Source organism: Lygodium microphyllum, chromosome 7 (genome assembly GCF_053477565.2).
Source record: "Lygodium microphyllum isolate KBCC chromosome 7, Lygodium_microphyllum_v1.1.10, whole genome shotgun sequence".
NCBI classification, from domain to species: Eukaryota; Viridiplantae; Streptophyta; class Polypodiopsida; order Schizaeales; family Lygodiaceae; genus Lygodium; species Lygodium microphyllum.
Window position 1 is genome coordinate 86869104 of NC_141141.1, and position 11625 is coordinate 86880728.

The 11625-nt window shown below is 38.1% G+C and overlaps 1 protein-coding gene across 1 annotated transcript; it reads left to right on the top strand.

The window, feature by feature from the left end:
• The first annotated feature begins 8557 nt into the window (after positions 1-8557).
• On the top strand, positions 8558-9920 carry LOC148033657 (uncharacterized). Its single transcript, XM_087682342.1, has 3 exons — positions 8558-8594; positions 8728-8782; positions 9224-9920. The coding sequence occupies exon 3, from the start codon at positions 9237-9239 to the stop codon at positions 9786-9788; it is 552 nt and encodes a 183-aa protein (XP_087538468.1). The 5' UTR covers positions 8558-8594; positions 8728-8782; positions 9224-9236; the 3' UTR covers positions 9789-9920.
• The last annotated feature ends 1705 nt before the right edge of the window (positions 9921-11625 follow it).

Below are 11625 nucleotides of genomic sequence, written 5' to 3' on the forward strand. Positions count from 1 at the left end.
TTTATATCACAATGGTTTGAACTCGCTTTGTAAGTGTTTGTGAACATGTAATCTTCCATCCAAACCCCCTGACAACCTCGATGGTGGTATGTTATACCTTCAACTCCTCGAGATGTGAGAGTATATGATCAAAGCGATGTTCCAGGCATAGATGAAGAAAATATGCAAATAGAGGGGTCGATATTACAAGGGGTAGAGACCACCGCAAGCTTGGAGCCCGCATCGGCTAACAATGATGGAAATACAGAAGTCGTAGAATTTTTTGAGAACGAGGCAGACTCGTTCTTTTGTAGTGACATGTCTATCGACCTTCCAGTGTATGCAGAGTTGTGTCAGGAGATTAACATGGGACCATAGAATACTTCATTCTTGGAGAATTGTATTACTCAATTCGTTGTTTAGATCTTCCATAAAGGTAGATAAGATATGCATTTTAAGAGAGATTTTTCAAAAATGATTTATATTAATGTGCTTTGTATAGTTTAAATTGATTATTCTAACATCATTTTTTATCTGTGCAGGTATCGACATTTTCAGGGTGAGTCAAGGGATGAGTGATGAGGAGTTTCAGGACATGATGGCACGCATGTCTCCAGATCAGCTCGCGAGATTCAGAGAGATAGCAGACCAGGAGCTGTCTCGTTCTTCGTCAGGGCACTCTCAGGGCAGAGAGACGGTCTCAGGGCATTGATCGACCGATTATATAGACGCGGCAGCCCTGTAAGTCACTCATCTTTCTTGTCCGTAGTTACCATGAGATATTTGAATGCATTATTGTATGGTGGATTGATATATTGCTTCTTTTTCTGCAGAATCCGTTTGATGCTCCTTTGCAGCGGGACGAGCTTTCGGGGAACGAGGATTTGTAGCTCGCCCTTGGATCCTTAGAGCTCACACACCTTTAGTTTTTAGTCGCCTGATCTATGTAGACATTTTCTATGTATTAGTGATATCGTTTCATGATTGTACCAATCGCATTTTATGTGATCATATATTTATTTCATGTATCAGTTTTATGATTTCAGTATACATTTTTTTTGTTTTCAAACACTTTGTATGCAGCAGTGCAGAAACCATTTTGTATGGCTCTCATACAGCACACAGCAATTTTTTTTTTCTCTGTTACCGTCGCTATTTGCGTCGCAAATTTACTGCTCGCGTCGCTATTGGCGTCGCTATGAGCGTCGCAAATTCTCTGTAATCGTCACTATATGCATCGCTATATGCGACGCAAATAGCGATGGTTCTATGGCGTCGTCAATAACGATGCTTTTTAAGACGACGGGGGCAAATTTTGTTGTTTGTATTTTCATCGCTTTAAACGTCGCTATAAGGTCTATATCTTGTAGTGTATGAGAGTGTGAGGGAGTGAGTGTGTGAGAGTGAGGGATCAAGAGGATGAAGCTCTTCACTATCTCCTCTTCTCTTTCTCTTCTATTCTCTTTTATTGCGCGCGCGGCTATGGTGGATGGAGCTCGATGGAGGAGGCTTGAGGATGCTTGAGCTAGCATCTAGGAACGTGGAGCTACCAGTGTGTGCGAGGGAGGAGGCAACTTATTTCAACATTGAGATAAGCTCACTGCACTTGTAGATTCGAAGGCACGTCGGCTAGGTGAGAGATAGCCATTAGAGCTTGCTTGAAACAATAAGTGTTCCGTGGGTCTTGGTGGTTGAGCATGAGCGCCCTCTACAAACACAAACTCATATTCCGTCCAAGTGCATAGTAAGGAGCATACTTCCATTGCTAATGTCTCATCGAGAAGGCCTAAGTCCCAACCGTTCATAACTCTTGGCTAGCATGGTGAATGTGGTATCCAATCATCCAATGCAAGTGAGGAGGTCATCCCCCATGTTCATAGATAGATTTGAGGCTAATGTAATGATAAGTCTACACTCGTAGGAGGAGGACTTGAGGCCTATGGGAGGTTGGATTTGGTTGATCTAGATAACTCCACTATTGAGGTCTGCCTTCCTGGGCTATTTAGTGGGGTGTTTGTTGGCCACTTGTGCAATGGGTTGGTGTTGCGGCTCGGTTGATGTACTACTCGCTACTTGTGGAGGTCTATATGTGTGTGAGAGAATAATGGGAGAGAGAGTGTGCGAGTGAGACACAAGGAAGCCACACATAAGCCACCCACGTGTGTGTGTATGTGAGTGAGAGAGAGAGAGAGAGAGAGAGAGAGAGAGAGAGAGAGAGAGAGAGAGAGAGAGAGAGATGCATATGTACCCTGATTGCAAAACCAAACTATACAAAACGTCCCAACATGCCAAAGCTTTAATCATTCTATGTATCTAATATAATCTAAGTTACAAAAGCACACTAGCAAAATTGTATAGTAATCGAGAGAGAGATAGAGAGAAGAGGGACTATTAAAATGGTTTAAAAGTAGTTTTATAATTTGCAAGAGACAGACAATGTGTTTCAAAATGGAGATTTCCATCAAACAACTCATTTAAGAAGTCTTGTAGGGATTATATATACCAAGCAAACCATGGCAAAGAAGCATTGGTTCACATTGCCAAAAACCTATTGTGATAAACTTTCAAAGAAGCAATGTTCTCTAATGCATATCAAGGGCAATGTTCTCTAGTGTAAGAAGATGAGCATGCAAGGCGCTTCATCTACATTAACATTGCTAACAATATATTATGATAAGCTTTCAAAGAAATAAGTTACACATCAAGAGCAATGTTCTCTGGTGCAACCAAGCTCTCTTTCTTGTTAGCAATTAACTCACATACTCCATCCTCTATACAATCCACACTATTAAGAAGTCTTTCAACTTCTCTTCTTGATCATCTAAAGATCCAATACACAAGCACCAATTTTTCAAGATATGTTTATAAATGTCACCTATATAACCCTTGATCTCTTCTAGCTCACATTGTATCGTTACTTCATTGACAAGGTGCTCTTCATATTTCTCTTCCAAGATTCTCTCAATCCTTTGTAGATGGTCACCAATGTTCTCACAAATAGAAATCGAAGCTTTTTGACATCGAAATAGTGTCTTTACTTGCTTTTCAATCCCATCCAAGCGATGAATAGACCTCAAGAAACCAATAGAACTATCATGTCCTCCAACATGCTTAAGTGCATGACGAACTGCCTTCTTTCTTGTGACCCTTACTTACATTCACTTGTACGTTAGGAGTGCACTATATAATATCTTCTACAAACATATTCTTGTTTGCCGCAAAAGCCTCCATACTGGACAAAAAGCACGTGTTAACCTTGAGGGATACATAAAATATTCTCAATAGTTAGAAATAACAAAAACTCCAATATATAATACCATCAAAGTTCAACTAACCCTCTCTTTGATTCTCCCTCTCTCTCTCTCTTCACCTAACAAACCAACCAACGTAATCAACACAACCAACCTACTCTCTCTCTCTCTCTCTCTCTCTCTCTCTCTCTCTCTACCTTGCTAAATAACCAAATATTAATAGACAATAATAAAGCAAATAACTAAACTAACAAACTAATCCTAAACTAACCAACCTACTAACTAACTACCTAACCAACGAAGAAAGAGAGACATAGAGAGAGAAAGAGAGAGAGAGAACAAGGGGATGAAGAAGAAGAAGACAAAGAAGAAGAAGAAGAAGAAGAAGAAGAAGAAGAAGAAGAAGGAGATGAAAAGAAGATAGAGAGAGAGAAGAAGGAAAGAGAGAGAGAGAGAGAGAGAGAGAGAGAGAGAGGGAGAGAGAGAGAGATAATGGGGGGAGAGAGAGAGAAGAAAAGAGAACCTACTAATAGCTAACCAACTAACTAACACTCTCTCTCTACTTCTCCCTCTCTCTTTACACCTAACCAACTAACCAATGCACTAACTAACCAACATAACCAGCACAACCAACCTAGTCTCTCTCTCCCTAACTAACCAACTAATAGATAACCAACCAATAGCTAATTTACTAACTAAAAATCATACATTAACACGAAGAAGAACGAGAGAAGAGAGTGTCTCTCTTTCTTATTTGGTTAGTTAGTTAGTTAGTAGGTTAGTTTAGTTATTTACTTTATTATTGTCTGTTAATATTTGGTTATTTAGTTAGTATGTTAGTTGGTTAGATAGTTACAGAGAGAGATCTATATGATATTATTTAGTTGGCAAGCTATTAGTGGGTACTCTCTTCTTCTTCTTCTTCTCTCTCTCTCTCTCTCTTTAACTAACCAACTAATAGATAACCAACCAATAGCTAACTTACTACCTAAAAAACATACATTAACACGAAGAAGATTTCTCTCTCTATGATATTATTTAGTTGGCAAGCTATAAGTGGGTACTCTCTTCTTCTTCTTCTTCTTCTTCTTCTCTCTCTCTCTCTCTCTCTCTCTCCACCTAACCAACCAACATAAACACAAACTTACAATAACTCACTAACTCACAATAAAGAAGATAGAACCTACTAACATAACCACCCAACCAACCAACCCACACACCAAATCAATAACAATGACAAATAAACTAACAAACACAGCAAAACAAAATTACAACCTGGAAGAGAGAGAGAGAGAGAGAGAGAGATCACCAACCTGAATAATAGTCATCAAAAACTGCCCCAACGACCAATCCTGCAAACAAAATTGTACCAAGCAAACCAACCAACCTCCCTCCCTCCCTCCCCCCCCCATCTCTCTCTCTCTCTTATAACTAACCCATAACTAACTTACAACAATGTACTCTAACTAACCTACCTAACCACTAAAACTAACTAAGCTACTAACAACTAACCTACCGACTATCGACTAAGTAACTAATAACAAACTTACAATTAATATTGTTCTCTCACCATCCCCCTCTAATAACTAACTTACAATTTAAACTAACCCCAAACAATCAAAGTAAATAACCCTAAACTAATTAAAGTAAACAACTAAACTAACCTACTTAACCACTAACTAACTAAGCTACTAACAACTAACCTACCAACTAAACTAATAACATAAGATAAACAATTAACTAACCAACCAATCAATTAAAAATTAAACTAACGCTAAACAATTAAAGTAAACACACAACTTAAATAATCTAAACTAACTAACCAACTAACTAAACAATTAAAATAACATTCTCTCTCTCTCTCTCTCTCACTCACACACACTCTCTCTCTCTCTCTTTGTGCGGTAGAGGAGGACAGACCGCACTCGATGCCCAAACTAACTAAACTAACCTACGTAACCACTAACTAACTAAGCTATTAACAACCAACCTACTAAGCTACTAACAACTAACCTACCAACTAAACTAATTACATAAGATAAACAATTAAAAAACCTTATTAATCTAATTAAAAACTTAGATTAGTAACTAACTAAACTAATTAAACTATCTAAAGTTAACTAACTAACTAACCATAAATAAATTTAAAGTAAAAATCATAATAATATAACAAAACTAACCCTAAACTATATCTACAAATAAAGAAACAAAATAACATAAGAAAACAACTAACTAACTTACTAATCCAATCAAATAACCACAAACAATTAAAGTAAACAACTAAACTAACCTACTTAACAACTGACTAACTAAGCTACTAACAACTAACCTACTAATAACTAACTTACCAACTAAACTAATAACATAAGATAAACAATTAAAAAAACTTACTGATTTAATTAAAAATTTACATTAGTAACTAAATAAACTATCTAAAGTTAACTAACTAACTAATATAATCTAACTAACCATAAATAAAATTAAATAAAAAATTCAAATAACAAAAAAACTAACCCTAAACTATATCTACAAATAAAAGATCAAAATAACATAAGAAAACAACTTACTAACTTACTAATCCAATCAAATAACCACAAACAATTAAAGTAAATAACCCTAAACTAATTAAAGTAAACAACTAAACTAACCTAATTAACCACTAATTAACTAAGCTACTAACAACTAACCTACCAACTAAACTAATAACATAAGATAAACAATTAAAAAACCTTACTAATCTAATTAAAAACTTAGACTAGGAACTAAATAAACTATCTAAAGTTAACTAACTAATCTAATCTAACTAACTAAACTAACTAACCATAAATACAATTAAACAAAAAATTAAAATAACATTTAAAAAACTAACCCTAAACTATATCTACAAATAAAAAATCAAAACAACATAAGAAAACAACTAACTAAGTTACTAATCCAATCAAATAACCACAAACAATTAAAGGAAAAAAAACTTACTAACTTACTAATCGTCAATTTAACTATCTCACTAAACTAATCTAAGGTAAGTAACTAAAACAATCAATAAACCAAAACAATAAAATTAAACCAACCATAAATAAAATTAAACAAAAAATTAAACTAACCTTAAACTATAACTAACTAAACTAACTAACCATAAATAAAATAGAACAAAAAATTAAAATAATATAAAAAATTTCAATCATCAATAAATAAATAAATAAACTAACTAACTAAACTAAACTAACTTACCATTCTATAATCAATTTAACTAACTAACTAACTAAACTAATTTAACTAAGTAAACTAAATCAGTAGATAATAAACTAAAATTAACTAATCTATTCTAATCTAAGGTTAGTAACTAAAATAAAAATTTAAAATAACCACAAATAATTAAAGTAAAAAAGTAATTAAAACCTAATCATAAATAAACTAAAATAATAAAATTAAACTAATCGTAAATAACTATAACAATAAAAGTAAAAAGGTAATTAAAATAATATACAAAACTTACTAATCCAAAGTAAGTTAACTAACTAAATTAACTCAACTAACTAACACACACACACACACACACACACACACACACACACACACACACTCTCTCTCTCTCTCTCTCTCTCTCTCTCTCTCTCTCTCTCTCTCTGTGCAGAGGTTGGGGAGGCGCCAACTCCCTCAACATCCTCTCCTCCACCTAAGCTCTAGCTGCCCCAATTCAATCACTCCCCCCCACCCCCCAAGTCCTGGGGTGGCAGCCCCTGGCCCACCTGCAACACTGGGCGGCACCTCTTGGGTCCCCCTTGGTGTTCAATTGCTCCCCACAGGCACGCGTGTCAACGAATGCCTTGGTCATGATGTTGCAGGTTTCGCCATGTGTGTCAAACGAATGCCTCATGTCAACCAAATTAAGTGGGAGCATCCTTATGCAGCAGGGTGACTGGGCAGGTAGACCCCCTTGTGACGGCAATGATATGCCTTGGTTGCGACCCTCTTGGTAGAGAGAGAGAGAGAGAGAGAGAGAGAGAGAGAGAGAGAGAGAGAGAGAGAGAGAGAGAGACAGTTCACAGACCACAGAGACAGGGAGAGAGAAAGAGATTCACAGTTCACGTCTTGCTCTACTGCTTGCCTACTATTCATGCTCCTCCCCTACCAATGTTGCTGAGAGAGAGAGAGAGAGAGATTGTTCACATGCCACAAAGACAGAGAGAGAGATTCACAGTTCACGTCTTGCTCTACTGCTTGCCTACTATTCATGCTCCTCCCCTACCAATGTTGCTGAGAGAGAGAGAGAGAGAGATTGTTCACATGCCACAAAGACAGAGAGAGAGAGAGAGAAAGAGACTCACAGTTCACATGCTAACTGCTGGTCACCTGCTGTTCGTGCTCCCCACTGCCACTGCTGCTGCTCTCCTACCAATGCTGCTGGGAGAGAGAGAGATAGAGAGGAGAAGCAAAGAGTTCGCCAACTTCCTCATCCTCATGATTGCCTTGGTTTTCACCACCCATTACTCTCACCAATTCAAATTTGCCTTGGTTTGAGAGTTGTAAGTTTGGGAGCGCTAGTGCTTCGGTGCCTCTTGAACTTGTAGCTTAAATGATAAAGTAGTATAGATTGACAATAAAGGACACATTATCCTTGGTGTGTATAGCACACCCTTAAGTTTCTTTATGTTGTTGAGAAAAATATAAAGAGAGTCACGCCTCACTTTCTTCGCAACGATGCCAACTACGTGAAGCACAGTTAGTGGGCTTGGCTTGCAATGGCAGCCTAGGCTTGTATCTATAAGTGTCTATAAACCATGGGCAAAAGTTGTGTTAATCCCCCTTGCCACGGTACAACTATAATGCTTTTTACACCCTAGTAAGTCTATAGAGGAGTGGGCTGCAGGAAGATGCCAAAAGTAACTTGCTTTTTGTTGTTCAAAAAACACTATCGTGTGTGCTGTGAGGATAGGGTAGATGATAGGCAATAGTCATTCAAGAGTTTGACAATCATGATCTATAGTGGTTCACCATGTGCGAGCCTCGAGGTATATACGTATTACGAATAATGAGGGGAGAATCCATCGAACCTACTTCAAAGCAATTAAGAAAAATAAAAGACGGCGGGCGAGCCGCCAAGAGGAAAACTTGATCTATATTTTGACTGTCTTCATGATGGTAGCGACCGGCGGTGCAGGAGTTCCCTATTTAACAAATCATTAATGAATACGATTATCATCAATAAATCGATTAATTAATTGATAATTGATTGATGATGGTGGCTTGAGCCGGAAGGATTGCCACTCTTTCTCCTTGCTTCTTCTTTCCAGGACTTTTATCTTACTTGCCTTGTTGGTTCCTTACGAGTTTTCCGGCGCTTGGTGCAGCTGCACGTCTCTTGTAGGTTTTTACTGCATCGTCTTCGCCATTGTTGGGCTTCCATTGTTTTGTTGGTCGTTTGCGAGTATGATGGTTAAGAATTAGTCTCTCTCTCTGATTTTGTATGGTGATAGTAATCTTCTTAATAGTGCAGGCGTTGAAGGACTATTTCTTAAAGCGTCGTCTCAGCAGTGGCGGCAGCTGCCCTTGTAAGTACCAGGTTGGCCGAAGCCTTCCCATGCTGCTACCTGCATGGTGTCCCGTTATCGTTTCTCTTAAGTATCTCTCTCTCTCTCTCTCTCTCTCTCTCGCACTCACTGTGACTCACTCTCAACCAGCACAGAGATCACGACCCTCGGTGGGAGAAGAGGCCGAGCATACATCTTCCAACAAATGTCAGGCTTCATGCCGTTGGGCTTTGAGCCCCTTGTATCGAGTGATCCTGCATTGCTTGCTTTGTGGACAACTTCAGATTAACTCCATAATTAGGATCCATCATCATTTCTACGCGTCTTCCAACCTATTAGACAAGAATCAGGATGAAATATCGCCAATAGCTATGTCGACTCTCTTTTATTTGTTTCATTGCCACATACACATACTTTCCTCTCACGCTTCTATTAAATGGTGGTATGTTTCACCTCTCGTAGCTCACACTGGGGCATGGAGCGTGGAGAGGAGCCACATGACTCGAAGTATATTCCCACAGAAGCTGTGTCGCCCACTTCTCGTGCTCGGATGCAGCTCCTGAGAATGAAGGAAATAGCGAGAAGGAACAGGCGCGTGGGTGTTGTACGCCGACATTATGACAATCGGAGGTGTTCAAGGAAGCTGCATGCGATTAACAATGAATTGAAGAGTCTGGTAAAATGCCAAAGATCTCTGATCGCTTATGTGGAGGGCATGCTTGATGGTCGGATGCGTGAGCTGGGTGGTGAGATCAAAGCTCTCTCCGACACGGTTATGGAGGGCAACAAGGCTGCCCTCCTCATGTTAGATGACATGTGGAGACTGTGTCTGTGGAGAGATCAGTCGCGCTCTCGGGCAGAGTCTGGAGTAATGTGCAACGAATGCTCCTCCGCAGGCGCTCTCTTAAAGTACCAGGTGGATGCCTTGCACGATGAAGTCACCACCCTCTGTGCCTGTTTGGATACGTTTAACGGATTGTTGGAGGAAATGGATCGCAAGCTGGGTGTATCAGGTGGAGCTTCGTAGAGTTCATGCGAAACTGAGCGATTAGATACTAATAACGGTTTCTGAGTTTATTGCAAGTGAACATGGAACCTTTGCAACCCTACATTTTTTAGGTTGTGGAGTTGGTGTTAATGTTCAATTTATGCAAGCAAAGATAGAATATTTCTAACCGTATTTGCTCGTGAGGTTTATGTACTCTTAGTCTGTTACTAGTTCAGTATTTATATGCGAGTGTATAACTTTCTACGGAAGTTCATAATCAGTTACTTGCACGGGTGAAGATTGCTATGCTTGCGACTAAGGGGCTCAAGTGGAGCTCCATGGAGTTCATGCAAAAATATGATTGGTATTAAAACCTTGCATTGTCCTTATTCAAATATGATTTAGTTTTATCATTATCATCATTATAGTATAATTGAGAGCACATTTAGTCACTTATGCATATGAATGCGTGTAATTTTGGTTTCACAAGGTGCAAGGCTCAAGCAATGCTTATGAGAAGACAAAGATGTATTCATATCCTTGGGTTTTAGTGACAAAGATTATATTTACTCTTATAAATCACTCTGACCATCATGTGTGTACATTCATATGCACCTTAGCAAAGGGAAAAGCATAGAGGAATTTGATTGGTACTTTCTCTAGATATTTCAATGTGCCGAATAGATGATTAGTTTGTGTATGTATGTGTGTGTACGAGTGTGTGATAACATAGAGATTGCATGTTACTTGTATGATTGGAATTTAGATGGCATATTGAAGCCCCATGCCTTCTTTGTATTTTTCTTGTTAATAAGATAGAATATTTCAAAATCTCGTAAGTTGAATTGGGCAGAATATTTCAAAATCTCGTAAGTTGAATTGGGGAGTGTATCTCAATGGTGTGCCTAGAGGGATTTGATTAGTACTCTTTTCTTTAGATATTTCAATGTGAGCCAAATAGATATAAGTTTGTGTATGTATGTGTTTGTGTATGAGTGTGTGCCAACATAGAGATGGCATATTGAAGTTCCATGCCTTCATTGTGCTTTTCTTGTTAATAAGATCAAATATTTCAAAATCTTTAAAGTTGAATTGTGAGTGTATCTTAATGGTGCCAATGTTGGTGTCTATTACAAAATTAGGAATCAACAAAATCAAAATATTAGAGCAATCCAATTGTGACAGGTTTTCATCAACTTCCAATATGCATTGTCATACGTACACATCCATCCTTAACATATGACGTGGGTAGTTGGTCTCATTTGATCTTATTATTCGGTGGTCTTATAACTTATCATGATTCTCATAGCCTAACATGGTCTCACAATTCCACTCGTTAGCTTGTACATACTACATTTGGTTGAGGATGTTTAGCCACAGCTTACCCTTGTGTTATGTTTGTACATGGAAGGACCTCAATGCTAATGTCTTTTAGAGTTGTGTTTTTGCTTGTAGATGTTGCTCTTCATGGATGATCATGATAATTCAACAATCATTCTTGTTTGGTATGCAAGTATCCCGATCAATACATGTGAGTCTCTAGCCTTGTTTGTTTATGATATTTGAGGTGAAGTTACTTGTACAGATGAATGCCATGAGCTCTATGTAGCTTGTGGCCTCTGCTATTCTTGCGAGTGGCATTTTCTTGTCACCTTGATGGCCACCAAATACCAGTCTCAAATTGTTCATTTTTATATTCAACAATGGTGTGAAAGTGGGACTTGGATAGTGCTACACCTTGGAACTATGGTCCTAAGAGGAACAACAAGAAAACATGAAGTCTATTTCAAGAAAATATATCTTGTCACACTTGGTGTGTTTCTCATACTTGGATCAATCATAGGCAAAAAAAATAAATACAGATCTTGTAGCATCA